Source organism: Prorops nasuta, unplaced genomic scaffold (assembly GCF_024137725.1).
Source record: "Prorops nasuta isolate Cenicafe-Biocafe unplaced genomic scaffold, Cenicafe_Pnas_1.2 PNAS00017, whole genome shotgun sequence".
NCBI classification, from domain to species: domain Eukaryota; kingdom Metazoa; phylum Arthropoda; class Insecta; order Hymenoptera; family Bethylidae; genus Prorops; species Prorops nasuta.
Genome location: NW_027116814.1, coordinates 4165834 through 4180570, shown reverse-complemented (window position 1 = coordinate 4180570; position 14737 = coordinate 4165834). Strand labels below are relative to the sequence as shown.

At 36.0% G+C, this 14737-nt stretch overlaps 5 protein-coding genes across 5 annotated transcripts; 2 read left to right on the top strand and 3 right to left on the bottom strand.

Annotated features, from left to right (window-relative positions):
- Positions 1-87: 87 nt before the first annotated feature.
- Positions 88-4495, bottom strand: Iswi (Imitation SWI). The gene is made up of 2 exons (XM_066736939.1): positions 538-4495; positions 88-466 (listed from the first exon to the last, which is right to left on the bottom strand). The coding sequence occupies exon 1, from the start codon at positions 3724-3726 to the stop codon at positions 700-702; it is 3027 nt and encodes a 1008-aa protein (XP_066593036.1). The 5' UTR covers positions 3727-4495; the 3' UTR covers positions 88-466; positions 538-699.
- Positions 4496-4800: 305 nt separating this feature from the next.
- LOC136779569 (uncharacterized) lies at positions 4801-6452 on the bottom strand. Its single transcript, XM_066737210.1, has 2 exons — positions 6140-6452; positions 4801-6062 (listed from the first exon to the last, which is right to left on the bottom strand). The coding sequence occupies exons 1-2, from the start codon at positions 6327-6329 to the stop codon at positions 4939-4941; spliced, it is 1314 nt and encodes a 437-aa protein (XP_066593307.1). The 5' UTR covers positions 6330-6452; the 3' UTR covers positions 4801-4938.
- Positions 6453-6728: 276 nt separating this feature from the next.
- On the top strand, positions 6729-9414 carry LOC136779568 (dentin sialophosphoprotein-like). Its single transcript, XM_066737209.1, has 5 exons — positions 6729-7388; positions 7468-7726; positions 7802-8001; positions 8055-9167; positions 9240-9414. The coding sequence occupies exons 1-5, from the start codon at positions 7148-7150 to the stop codon at positions 9389-9391; spliced, it is 1965 nt and encodes a 654-aa protein (XP_066593306.1). The 5' UTR covers positions 6729-7147; the 3' UTR covers positions 9392-9414.
- A 221-nt stretch (positions 9415-9635) lies between these two features.
- LOC136779571 (uncharacterized) lies at positions 9636-11294 on the top strand. Its single transcript, XM_066737212.1, has 5 exons — positions 9636-9930; positions 10168-10425; positions 10515-10752; positions 10827-11008; positions 11085-11294. Exons 1-5 carry the CDS (start codon positions 9793-9795, stop codon positions 11292-11294), a joined length of 1026 nt encoding a protein of 341 aa, XP_066593309.1. The 5' UTR covers positions 9636-9792.
- Positions 11295-11326: 32 nt separating this feature from the next.
- Lac (Lachesin) lies at positions 11327-14224 on the bottom strand. The gene is made up of 5 exons (XM_066737211.1): positions 13893-14224; positions 13201-13696; positions 12699-13102; positions 12358-12475; positions 11327-12213 (listed from the first exon to the last, which is right to left on the bottom strand). Exons 1-5 carry the CDS (start codon positions 13939-13941, stop codon positions 12192-12194), a joined length of 1089 nt encoding a protein of 362 aa, XP_066593308.1. The 5' UTR covers positions 13942-14224; the 3' UTR covers positions 11327-12191.
- Positions 14225-14737: the final 513 nt, after the last annotated feature.

Genomic DNA, 14737 nt, shown 5'->3' with positions numbered 1-14737 from the left:
TTGCAAGTTTATCTTTATTCAGTTTATGAAGCAAGTACTTGCACATACTTGAGAATATATATTGATCCGAATTATATTAAGGTGATAAAAGAAATCAAAGAAAAAAAAAAAAAAAAAAAAAAAAAAAAGAAAGTGAAATGTCAACGCAGTTCAAAAGACAATGTAACGTATTCGAGGTTTCTGGATGCCAATGACAAAATCCTTAATCTTTTTCTACTCACAATTCGTAATTATTAAGCTGGCTTTGAAACATTCAGTCACATCTCAAAAATTGTGTTTTCGTAGTTTAAAAAATTGCAAAATGCTATTGGCTATTTTACGAGTTATATGTGTATTTATTCAATTGTTTAAAGGTCTAATAAAACAAACTGGTAGCTGCTGGTAGCCGACAATCTTTATCTGCCAGTAGCTATCTTATCAATTGGTTCTCTCCTTTACGTTCTAAATGTTTTTAGTTGTGTTTATCCTATACATTAAAATATATATGGTTGAATCGGTAAAATGACAAAAAAAACGTTCACCCTCTTCCCGACTCACCTTTTCGACACTAGACAGTTTGACGCACCAATATCGAAATTCGCGTGAGATTTATAAATATGAAGAAAAATAAAGTGACGTTGAGAACAGTCTGTGATCGTTTGTGGAATTCCGTTAAGCTTCCAAATGTATACGAGTTTACGCTATAAAAGTAGAGGAATACTATTTCTTCTTTTTCCTTGGTTTTTCTTGAGGTGCAGGTAGATTTTCGGTTTTTCTTTTGGACGCAGGTTTGTTACCGATGCTGCCGCCCTTTTTCCTCCTCTCCTGCCTCTCTCTTTCCTCCAACTCCTGATTCTCTCGCTCTATAAGAGTGATGAGGGTATTACATCTGCGCTGCAGCTCCAAGGCTGTTCTCGACTTAACAAACCAATCGAATCGAAATTGGGGAGCAGATCTCACAGTTGCTCTGAGCTCCTCGTAAACATTCTCTTTGTCGAATCCCAATTTATGAAGCATACATACGAGGAATCTGTCCTCTTCCTCGGTATAGTTTTTGCCCTTGTTCGTGCCATAGGCTATCCTGAGTTGATGGAATGGAGCCCTGTATCTGGCCATTTTTGCGTCTAGGGCTTTCTTTATCCCGGCTCGTCGCTGAATCTTGGCTTCGCCACGCTCTATCTGAGCCATTACTCTGTCAATATCCTGAAGCTCGTGACAACGCTCCCAGAACACAGCGGAGTACTCCATAACTTCTTCAGGAGTCTTACCCTCGACTTCTTTGGCGATGTTCTCAATATCGTCCCTACCATACTTTTCATTTGCCTTTATAAATTGATTAAAATCCCGTTTGGTCCAATTTGTGAAGCCCTGAGTGAGAAGTTTCTCCTTCTCAGCCACCTCTTCATCGCTGAGAGGCTGAGCATCGTCGATCTTCCGTTGTTCCTCTTTCTGTATTCTTGCCGCGTCCGAGCCTAACTCGGGATTCTTCGGCACCTTGTAGCCTACTGTCTGACGAAAATAGTAAATTTCTTGGTCGAGCAGTTCAAAGAGCCTAGGCGGGAAGAACTGAAAGTCCTGTACTATTGGCTGTTTCGGGGGCCTTGGAGCTTTTGGAGCTTTTGGCTCGGAGACCCTGAGAGCTTCCCTGAAATAAGCATCGACGGCATAGTTAGCTTTTCGCTCTCGCTTGGGTGGTTCGATCCAACTTCCTATTCCAAGTATTTTCTGCTTTTCTCGATAGTCCTCTCCTTCGAACTGGTAAACAGAATCCGTAGGAGCGTCCACGGTGAAGTTCCTCAGCGACGACTCACCGAGGCTCTCCAATTTCTGTTTCATTTCTTCGGTCTTGGCTTCTCCTTTCTGTAAAATCGTGTCGATGTCCTCGTCGGTGATGGCACTGTCCTTGGAAGCGAATACCTCGTTAGCACCGTGCCTAATCATGTTCAGCATCTCGTCTTTGTTCAACGCTTGCTGCTTGGCATCCACCAAACGACCCTGCTGGATTACCAATTTGTCTAGGCGTAGTTTTACCTCAGCGCGCTCCACAATTTTCTCTTCCACTGTGTTCTCTGTGATGAATCTGAACACTCTGACTTGTTTCTGCTGACCAATACGATGAGCCCGATCCATAGCTTGGAGATCCATCTGAGGGTTCCAGTCGGAATCGTAGATTATTACAACGTCTGCTGTAGCTAAATTGATTCCCAAACCACCAGCACGAGTGGACAGCATGAAAATGAACTTTTCACTGTCCGGAGCATTGTATTCGTTAATTTGCCTTTGTCTATCTTCGTGGGCTGTATTACCATCGAGTCTGCAATACTGGAACCCTCTCCAATGACAGTAATCTTCAAGTATATCCAGCATCCTAGTCATTTGACTGAATATCAAGACTCTAGAATCTTGCTGCTGTAACTTAGGCAAAAGTTTGTCCAGTATGACCATTTTACCACAATTGTATACAAGATGTTCGTCAGTTGTATAAGGTGGACCTGGCTCTGCTCCATCAAATAAGTACGGATGATTACAACACTTGCGAAGCTGCATCAAAATGTTTTGCAGTCTCATTTTTTCTATTTTTCCTGCACCATTTACAATGTCTATATCTTTCATAAGTACCTTTGTATACCACTCCCTTTGCATTTTACTTAGGCCAATATATACTTTTATTTCTTTTTTTGGCTTTAAGCCTTTCTCCACTTCGGACTTCAAGCGTCTAAGAAGGAACGGCCTCAGAACTGCATGTAATCTTTCTACTAACGAATTATCACCTAGGAAACTGTTGGTGTTGAACCAAGAATCAAAATCATCCGAACTGTTAAATACATCTGGCAATAAGAAATTAAGCAAGGACCAAAGTTCATGAAGATTGTTCTGCAGTGGTGTACCAGTTAATAACAGTCTATTTGCAGTTTTAAACTCCCTAAGAATTTCTGATAATTTAGATTTCTCATTTTTAATTCTGTGAGCCTCATCTATGACCATGTAACGCCAATTAAATTTTTTGAATACTGACTTTTCTTTAATTACCATTTCATAAGACGTAACACAAACATCCCATTCACCAGGCATCATCACATCCCTAATAAATGTATTTCTAGTCTCTGCATCTCCTATCAGGCAAACAGCACGAAGAGAAGGACACCACTTTTTAAATTCATTCATCCAATTGGCAAGTGTTGATTTAGGAACAATGACAATATGAGGACCAGGAATGCTTCTGAAGTGCTTCATGTAGCCCAATAATGAAATGGTCTGAAGTGTTTTACCCAAACCCATTTCGTCAGCCAGAATACCATTGATACCATTTTCATAAAGTGATATCATCCAATTAAGACCACGTATTTGATAATCACGCAGCTCACCAGATTTGATATAATGTGGAGAAGATTCAAATCTGGTAGTAGGAGCCACATTTGTATTACTCTCAGCCAGCAGCTCCTCATCCTCCTCTTGTTCAGTTTTCCTATGCCTATGATCACCAGGGTCAGCTTTTGGATTCTCCTGAGGCTGCTTTCTTGGCCTGCCTGGCTTTATTTTCAATGGACTACCTGCTTTGTTCTGGTTGTTGGTCATAAAATGTGAGAAAATTTCTGTTTGCTTGAGGAGATAATCAAAACGCTTGCTGCGATCAGTTTCCAATTTAGTCTCAAAATCACCGCCCCTGGAAGAAGTGGTTTCCTCAGAGGAACCGTTCGAGTTTTCTCCACCTTCTCCGGCCTCTGCGGTTTCCTCCGTTTTAGACATTCTCTTCTCGAAGTACTTTCAACTTTTAACTACCAAATATAGTTGAAATCGAAACTTTGCTTTCCTTTTGCGTTTCAGACCCGCACGGTCAACTACTCGTTTTTTCGTAACTAAGACTTCTTGTGTAAACGAACTTTTTCCGCCGGTAACTCTGACGAGTGCACAACATTAGTCGTCGCCATATTGTTGCGTGATATCCAGTATGAATCCCTCCAAAATGCAAACGATGCTCTGATCCTATTGGCCCAAATACCGACGCCATCTTTCTATTACACGATTTTACACGCGCGCCAACTATTCACATATTTAAATAGGAAGCTGAAACCATGTTTTAAAAATAATAACTTATACTAGTTTGTGCATATTTTTTTAAAATTGGAGGAAGTAGACTAATTACATTAGGATTTTTAAATATTTAATTCTTAAACTGAAAAAATGTTTATACTGGTTACTTTGATTATCTCAGGAACCAATGGTGATGCAATAATTTTGTCAACGGCTTTTAATTCTGTAGAAGTTGCAGATATCAGTCAAAAAATCTCCTAAGGGAGAAATGATCATTTCTTTATAATATAATTACGATCTTATCACTTTTATTAACTTAATTAGTTAACAAAGAAACGAATAAAAAAACATGGTCGAACCTATTTTTTTTACTATGCTAACGTATTCCTAATAGTAGAAAACATTTTTGGAAAGCCACTTCATTTTTTCTTTGTATGTATTATAATTATTTCGAAAACAAACAGATACTTCTTTCGAAATTTTATGACTGTTTTCTGCAAACTGTATTTTATAGAATTCAAATGTTAACAAAATTGCTGCATTAACTTTAGTTTCAAGATATTGATATATTTTTTTTGTCGATAAAACACTTATGTAAACTAAAAAATATTTACCAATTTCGCCTGTAGACCATTAAGATTGATTACTATTTTAGTCGAAAATAGTATAAAGGATAAACGAATACTCTGTAAATCCTATGAATTAAGTTTCAAATTGTTCATTATCAAGACTAAAATTTATTTGTCTAATTATTATTATTCACTTATAGTTCAAATAAATTATTGCAAATAAAAAGTAATCTATATATTTATGTATATACATATATATGCATAGGAATATTTTAATAAAAACATAGATTAATTTAAAGGGCTATTCTAATATTTACATCAAATAACAATTAAATAAAAATGGATTAAAAAACTTATACTAAAATATATCATCTGGAATATATCCAACAGTTTCCTCAACAACTCCTGTAGTGAAATTATCAACAATGTGTATGTCCGAAGCTCCCATTAGGTTTTCAAACGTTTCGCCCCCTACTATAAAGTGTTCTGGGAACTCTACTGTTTCCAAAGATTCAATGGCTTCATTTTGTTCAATAATTTCAGCAACTGCTTCATTCACGTTTTCTGTTAAATCCTCACATTTTTTTTTCTCAGATATCCATCGTTTTATCGTGCTATCAGAAGGTAAATGGCAACCAAGTTTTCTAAGATAATTCATGGCAGTAGGAGAAAATTTGTAAAAGTCTCGAGAAAAATCTATTTCCTCCTGAGTAAAAGGAGATTTAGGTAAACGCATCTGTAATGTACATAATGCCCTAGCTGCAGGACTTGTCACATTAAATACTTCCAGTATTGCATCTATATTTTTTCTCTTCAGCAAATCGCCTATTCGAGTCTTGTTACAGTCTTTGTTCCTCATGCGTTCTAATGACTTTTGTAATGATTTAATTTTTATTTTCAATTCTTCATTGCTCTTTTTCCATTTTATATTATTTAGTTTCAAAGCAATATTCTCCATATGCAAAAGTTGTGTCTGTACACAAGGGAGACATGCTTGTGGTTCTGGTATAATTTTGTCATGCTCACCTTTCTTTACTAAATTAAAAAAATCTGGTATTTCATGAAAATCGTCTGCAATTTTATTAATAAATTTTTTTGTTTTATCTCTTTGACGAAGATAAATTATTTCTTCATCAGTCAAATCATGAAATTTCCTCTTATCCTCTTTATCATCGTTTACCCTATCTTTCTGATTTTCAGCTGTTTCAGATATTTCTTTGTTTTTACTAGACATCTCTTCTTCATTATTTTCTTTAGAGCTGTGATCAGTTTCCATTGGAATTATATCATTGTCACTTTGAGCAATAATTGGACACACTGCTCTTTTAGTCTGGTTTTGTTGATAATATGGAATCGGTACAGCATCAGGTTTCAAACTTGTCTTAGAAGGAGTTTCAAAATCACTTTCATGGAAATGATCACTACAAATTCCTGATTTATGGAAATCATTATTTGACTTTGCATGAAGTAATTCTTCATTTCCTACACACACGTTTATTAATTAATCTTAATAAAAATATCTAAAAATCTTTATTGAAACAAAATCTACTTGTTCTTACCACAGTTTTCGATCCATACTTTCCGCCTATTCCATACGAGAGGAAAAGTAAAAAACCGATTAACCTCTTTGCCTTCTTTATTATATCGACATTTTGAGCAGCCACTATATTGGCAATGATCACTTAAATGGAAATAATGTATCGGTTTGCACGTAAATGATACTGGTTCTTTATTTTGAATTTCCGTCATGTTTGTGTTTGTTGCTACTTGGTTTTTATTTTAGCGTTGCCAAGTCTGTCATCTTGAATTTTAGGCATGCAATTATTGCAATTGGGGTATAGTTAATAGTAGTTTAGTAGTACGAGTACGTCGAGTACGGTCTACTGACTCTACTGACTACTCTACAGTCTACACAGTAACGGCGCTAAATTCAAATACATCAGCAACGCCTATGCCTATATGACGAATAGATTTAATCGATATAGTATATTGTACATTGTACAGTACATAATCAATAATCGATATCAAATTTGAAATAGGCGCCCAAATTAAATTAAATTGAAATAAGAACGATTTTCGGAGTTGCATTGTAGTGTACAAGATATTTTTTTTTTAAATCAAAGTCTATTAAAATTAGCAATAGTTGTATTTCTAGCTGGAAGTAATACGTGTGCGACTATATATATATAAATTACATAGTTTTATTTAAAAATTAGTCAAATTTAGTTAGAGCTAACTTATTTAAAGTTGTTATTATATATATATATATATATATATATATATATAATAAAATGTCATCGTAGAAACTTTAAACTTGTATTAGCATTGCGTATGGACTACGCAAACGCGTTATCGATAGCGTAGCCTAGGAGACGAAGAGAATCTCTAATAAAAACACCTTGTCCCTTAACTAAATTTCCCTCGTTACGTTCCGGATTTAAGAAAAATTTATTCTACGATAAATTATAAAGGGAATAGGAAAAACACACGGGAAAGTGATAATAACAACTCCCCTTGAAGAAAGTAGAAGGGTATAAATAGAAAAAGTCGGAAATAGAAGCAAAAGGATGGAAGAAAGTAATCTTGACTTGACTGTTCCACCCAAATTGCCTCTGATCTTGAAGCAATTCTGCAAAGCAGCAATTCGCACACAGCCTTATGATCTTCTCAAGTGGTCGTGTGCTTATTTCCAGGCACTAGCCGATGGTGAGGATCCGCCAGTTAAAACAAGGCTCGAATATCCTCCAAACCGCACAGCTTCTGGTTTAACCCTTGGTTTCCTTCGTGTTCTTCTACGCCAATTCGGAGGTACGTCCTTTAAAAATCATATGTAGTGTAATAATTCCATTCGACGTTCTACTTACAAATTTTATAAACTACATTTTAGATTACAACAAAGTTTTGTCTGTGGAGATGATAACTCGACGATGGGATTGCCTGTGTCTGGATCGCCAGGACTTAGACTTAATTATGGCAATTGGCAAGTTTCAGCACAGATGCCAAGTGAAAAAATTCTTGGCCATCGCAGTTGGTCTTCTAGGCTCTTCTTTATTTGAAACCATGATTTTGATTTGTGAACTATTCACACATGAACCGGAAGGAGGATCCGCAATGATTCCAGCTACTTTATTCATGGAAATTTATTCGTTAGTATAACACAAAATTTATCCAATCGTTTGAAATAAATGTATGAAATTCTTGTTTGTATTTAAATTTTTCAGATACCTTGCAGGATTGCGTTGTGACGGAAACGAGCGAGATCCGTCTGACGATGACCTAGCAGAATGTCCTTTACAGGATTCTTCTGACAACGCGATATCTTCCACTGTACCAGAGACTCCTGGTAAAAATCCCTTTCCTTCCATGGAGAGTCAAGATACTGAAGCTGATGTTGAAATAGACATGGATTCCTCATCCAAATGTAAGATATGAATTTCCTTTTGGTTGAAAGACAGATTGACATATATTTTTCAGCTCATCTTGCAGGAAATGCAACGGAGAACAGCACGGAGCATGAAGAAAACAGTGACGAACCAATGCAAAAGAGCGAGAACAAAACAATTACAGCTTCCAAAGAGAATGATGAATGTATTGACAGCAATGGTAAATCAGATAAATCTGGCAGATCCGAGAATTCTGCTAGATCAGAGAAATCTAGTAAATCTGGTAAATCTGAGAATTCTGGTAGATCGGAGAAATCTGGTAAATCTGAGAGTTCTGATAGATCGGAGAAATCTGGCAAATCTGATAAATCTGGTAGATCAGAGAAATCTCGTAAATCCGATAAATCCATGGATAATGGTGATAGGAAAACCCAGAATGAAAACACCCATGAGAAGAAAAGCATCCTGGAAGAAAAAGAAAGTGAACTTCTGGGTGAAAGAGTAAGATCTGACATATATATTTCAACTCTGCTCATAGAGAATGTAAAGGATAGCATGGAACAGGAGAAAATTGAGGATGGATCAAAACAAGGAGTCAATAGCGAAATGTCTACGGTACCTAAAGAGAGTGACGAAGGTATTGACGGCGACAGTAAATTTGATAAATCAGACAAATCCGAGAAATCTGACAAATCTGAAATATCCGATAAATCTGCCAAATTGAAACAATCAGATAGATCGGATAAATCAAAAAAATCAACCGAGAATGGCAAGGAGGAAAGACAGGATGAGAGTGCCGACGACAAGAAAGAAATACAAGAAAATGAAAATAAATTGCTAGATGAAAAAGTAAGATCTGAAATATTTTTTACAACTTTGGTTACAGAGAATGTAACGGAAAGCAACATGGAGCAGGAGGGAAGCAAGGATGAGCATAACGAAAGTAACGAAAGCAAAACTCTTACAGCTTCCAAAGAGAGTGATGAATGTCTCGGTAACGATAATAAATCCGATGTAGTCGATAAATCTGCGGAGAATGACGAGGAAGAAATTCGTAGCCAAAGCATAAAGGAGAAGAGAACCCTGGAAGAAAACGAAAGTGAGTTACTGACAAGAAGAGAAAGATCTGAATCCGCCAAGAGAAAAAATAGATTAAATTTGCATGATCCTGATAGACTTCTTACCTGTTATCCCAACGTGCCTGGTAAATTTTTATTCAAAGCATCGCGGTTAATCTTAAATAAAATATTTGTACACAAATGTTGATTCTCTTCAGGTATTGGGCCAAGACTGACAGCAGAGGAAGTTTCTATCGTTGCAATGTGGATCAACGAGTGTGCCAGATGTCAGCAAGGCATGGTTGGACCAAGAAATCTTAGACATTTTCAGTGTCCTTCGTTAGGCAGGGAATCCAAATTGGAAACTTGACGTCACAGCGAGCAGAAGCTTACATTAGTTGATTGAAAAGCATTTAATATCAAACTGCATGTGTGTAGTAGTGTTTCTCTTAGATCTAAAATAATAAATAATATTTGTAGATTTTTTATACTTTCGTATCTCTCTTCCCTTCTAAAGAATAGATTTTTTCTTTTTTTATACATGTACATGGGCAATAAAATCTCTTTCTTCGTCTGATAATATATGAATCCATAAAAGAGATAATTCATAACCTATTGCAAATATCATCGAGTTCTCGACCCCAGTGATTGCACGTAAATCACACAGCCAAGAGCTATATAAATACTTTGCGCTCCAGCAGGTCAAGTGACAGTTGAAGAGATAGAATCGTGCTGCCAGTAAGTGACAAGAGAGAATTGCTTGGCACAATTATGGAATACTTGAGTTTCGATTTATCAAAGAAGAAGTTGGAGTTGAAATCTTGCGCAATTCCAAAGCCTGGACCTGAAGAGATTAGAATGAGAGTTTCTTATGCTGGCATCTGTGGCACTGATCTTCATATCTTAGAAGTACGATCAAATCATTATTCCTTTAACATCGGAGATGATTTGTTTATCTCAGTTTGATTAATCTGACGCAATTAACCGTTAGGTCATCAGTATACATCTGATAAAAGTAGGGGTGATCATTGTGAAAGCCATCGCAGCCGCATCTTTCAAAATAGCATTTGGAATTTTTAGATGTTTTGTTAGAGATTAGGTGGATGTAGCGTTTGACTGTTAAAAAAAGTAAATCTAAATTTTTAGGGATCATTTCCGTGCAAGAACGATGGCCCACTTATCCTCGGCCATGAATTCTCTGGTATAGTAGAGGAGATAGGACAACAGGTGACCACTATTAAAGTAGGTCAAAGAGTTGTGGTGGACCCAAATAGTGGATGCAATAAATGCAATTTCTGCCATAGTGGATCTTATCATTTTTGTTCTCATGGTGGTATCAATAGTACTATCGGCATATATAGAGATGGAGGATGGGCCACTCATGCTGTTGTTCCAGAAACTCAAGTTAGTTTACCAACAAATGAATTGAATGAAATATGTATTTTTCATCTGAAAGAGAAGAAAAGAATTAGTGACACTGATTTGACTTTAAGGTATATCTAGTACCAGAGGACATCCCTATGGACAAAGCAGCACTTACAGAACCACTCTCTTGCCTAGCTCATGGTTGGGATAAGATAAATCCAGTTCATGTGGGATCAAGAGTGCTCGTTATTGGTGCTGGTATAATCGGTTTGTTATGGACGTGCCTGTTACACTTGCACGGCCATCGAAAAACTGTTACCGTTAGCGAGCCCCAGGACAAAAGACGAAGCATCGTTAAAGATCTTGGTGAATTTTGTGGAAAATATACATACTCCTTCAGAGAATTTTTTTCAATGATTTAAATTATTTTATGATTTCAGAATTGGACTATGACGTGAAGCATCCATCGGAGCTTAAAAATAATAAATTTGATTTAGCGGTTGACTGTAGTGGTTCTGGTCCTGCAATGGAAACTGCAGTACCTTTGTTGGACCGTGGTGGCCGGTTATGTGTATTTGGAGTTGCAAGCCCTACTGCAAAATTAACAGTGGAGCCATTCCAAGTAATTCTATAGCTCTTCGTCGATATATTATACCTGTAAAATTTTGACAAACTATTTAACATTTTTCTTTTCATAGATTTACATGAAAGAGATAGAAATTATAGGAGTTAATATTAATCCACACACCTTTCCAAAAGGAATTTCTTTGTTGCAAGCAATGTCGAGTCATTATTTGAATTTCAATAATTTGAGGATTAAAGTTTACCAACTGAGCCAATATGAAGAAGCTTTAACTGCATTGAGAGAAGGTGATATAAGCAAAGCAATTTTCAAGATCAGACCTTAATTTTTGTAGCATATGGTAAAAGAAGACAAGACTTCGCGTCCAAATTGCTTTTATTCAAATCCAAATTACTGCAGCAGCAAATATATAACATCTTAGGATTTATAAAAAGGTATAAAAACTTATTTGAGATTCTTAATTAGATTCGATGGCTGTCTAATACTAAAATTACGAGATATGTTTATCTATTAAAATACGAAAGATCCCTGTTAAGTATGCAGTCCATGTAAATGTTTAATAAAATGCATACAAAATATCTTAATTGCAATACACAAAGTTTTTTACCTATATTATACAAGTAATTCATGTATATCCAAAAAATTTTTTAAAAAAGCAGGCTTGCAATAATTGGTGCATGCATTTGTATGCAAATCGATCAATTTAATTGCTTGGAGAATGCCAAACATTATCGTCAACAATTATACTTACTACTACAATCGTTTTCAATAGTTACAATATATAACTGCATTATTAAAAAATTTCCATCAACTCCTATAATAATTTAGGAGAGATTTCGTGGCTTTATCAATAACATTTTCACCCCAAATAAGGAGTCTTCGTTGTTCGTCAGTCAAACTGACGTTATGAAGAACTAACTTAGTTACTTGGCTTTATTAGTATTATGTATACGCTATATCGTTAATTGTTCTGGAATGTTGGTCTGTACTTTGCCAACACTTGTGTACATTGTTGGCCCCTAAGTGTGAGTATGAGATTCATACGATACGTTTCATTGTAAATAACTACAAAAATAATCGTCTAATTAAAATTGTCAAACAAGGTAGGTCATAATCTCAGGCCACAGATCTTTAAAATCTCGTGAAAATCGTGACGCTCAAAAGGATTAACCACGTAGATAAAGTGCATCGATTCCCTTTTGCCCAAATCAGACCAGGGTAATTAATATTTGGTATGGAAATTTCTGAAAAAAAAAAAAAAATATTATTAATATTCTATTAATTCCTTAGACAGCATCACACTTAAATTTGCAAATAATGCAGAATACTATCTATGAATTGGCTAATACTAGCAACTCGAGCAGATAATATCATAAATAATAGCATACCTCATAATTACTGTAATAAATAAAAATAGAGCTATTAAAGGTCCTGAGGAAACTGGGACAACTCCAGTTCCATAATGAGCCTGACCACAAGCTGGTGGACATACAGGAATAATGGTTTCTGCAGAATAAAAAAGAAAGAAAAACATCTATATCATGCCCAAGTAGTAACAACATAGTTGATTATATTACAATACTCATAGAGCAATCTAAAAAACTATATAGATACAAACAGACATTTTAAATAGTTTTCATTATGCATGCTAAATTTAGTAATGCACTATTAATGCAGAACAGCACTCCTGAGCGCAGTCTCTTGGAATTATTAAATAAAATAGGCTTACCAAATAATTGAACTTTGGTTTCAGAGGCTCCCAATTTGTTTGTTGCTTTGCAAATGTAGTCTCCATATTGCCTTTTTTCAATTGTGATTACACGAATGGTTGTATCTGTATACTGATCTGCAGTAGCAAAATGAGAAATGCTATAATGTTGGTTGTTCGATAGCTGAACATCATCCTTGAGCCAGACTATAGCTGGTTGTGGATATGCTTCAACATGACACTCAAGATCCATATCATACTGCAAAGCCTGTCCTAATCGTGGTCTGGGCGCCGTGATTACCGGTGCGAATTCGACTTCAACGTTAATGTTACGTCTAGCACCACGTCCAACACCATTTTCAGCAACACAATAGTATGTTCCACGGTCTTCTTTACGAATAGACGATATTTTCAAAGTGTTACCTCTGTTGGTTCAAAGTTAATCGATAAAATAAAAATATTGTTAATCCTATTGAAAAGCTTCTCAAGAAGGAACAAAATTTATTTGAGAAAATGATTTTACCGATAGATTGATCCACCAGTTGGCAAAATGGCATTATTTTCTCTCCTCCATGAGATTCTAGGTAATGGGAAACCACCAGCATAGCAATCCAATTGGACAGATTGGCCTTCAGTAACAACGATAGCACGAGTAGAGTTATCACTGATAATTGGAGGTCTGCGTACTTGCAATTCTACATCAGCAGAAACACGGTTGTTGAGAGAGATAACAATACTGCATTGATAGTATCCTGCATCAGTCTCCTGTATGTCTTTTATTTGTAGAGTATAAGTTGAAGATGCAGTGTCATATTTCAGTGCAAATCTGCTGTCCCTGATAATCAAAGAAGTGCTACTGGACAGTGGCAGCTGATCTGAGCTATCCTTATTAACTTTGATCCACAAAACTGGATAATCATGTCCGTATTGAACGGAGCACAGTAGGTCTACCGTGTCACCAATATCCTTGATTTGAACTTGTGAAATATATGATATTGTAGGGGTTCTTTGACAGGTTACTAAAAGCATAAAACAGATGCTGTATAATTTACTTGATTTGTAAAGCATTTTTAAAATGAGTAATCTTAAATGTTATTATAAAATTTTTCAAGGGCAAGGACTCAAACTAGGATTTAAGTAAAATAATGGTACCAATGAGATGTAATGATATTCTTATATGCGATTTTCTAGTTAGTTGGATGATTTGTCACTCACCTGTGTGCAAAAACACAAGAATTAAACTAACGGCAAGAGTTCGCAGCATGATGACACACCCAACGCTTTACTCTACTTTACAAATGTAATGTCAATATTACCAGGCCACTAATATTGGTAATAATGGAATAATACCCAGTAAAATTCGTATTTTTATGAAAAGATGGTATCACTTAAAATGCCGCTACTTTTGCGACTATCCAGTTAATTCAATTTTATTATTGTTAAATGTTGTCAAATGGATGGTAACAAGTAAACCAAGTTGAACGGTGAATCGCAGAATGAGAATATCGACGATGATGCTCAGCTTACCACCACACTACACTAGTTACCATCTCCACTTATCACCGTTACCACATTACAAGGCTTCACGCTCACACACTCACTCACCTTGTTCACTCACAACTGCTCACACACAACCAGGTGTCTGTGCGGGTCAAAACAAATATGGCGGCGAAAGACGCTACCAAGCTAATCAATGTCATAGCTATATAATTTACACGAAAAAATAGAAATAATTGCTAAAGATCATTAGAAATCAAGTAAAAAATCTAAAATTATTAAAACAAACTAATCTTATCGGTTTGTCAAATGAAACGTATGGGTGGATAAAAGGTTAATTTGAATCGTCAGTTTTCCGGAGAGATTCGCATGAATTTTCGCGCCAAAAAGAATGGAAAGCTTTCGTAAACTTCGGATTTCTCACAAGTATGCTATTTCTATAAAGCGTCGGCCGTATATATTATATTTATTTAGATTTTTCAAAGGGTGGAGTACGCAGTTTCACAAGGACTCGAGTATATGGCAATAAAATTCATAGTTATATTCGTACCCCCAAACGAGCT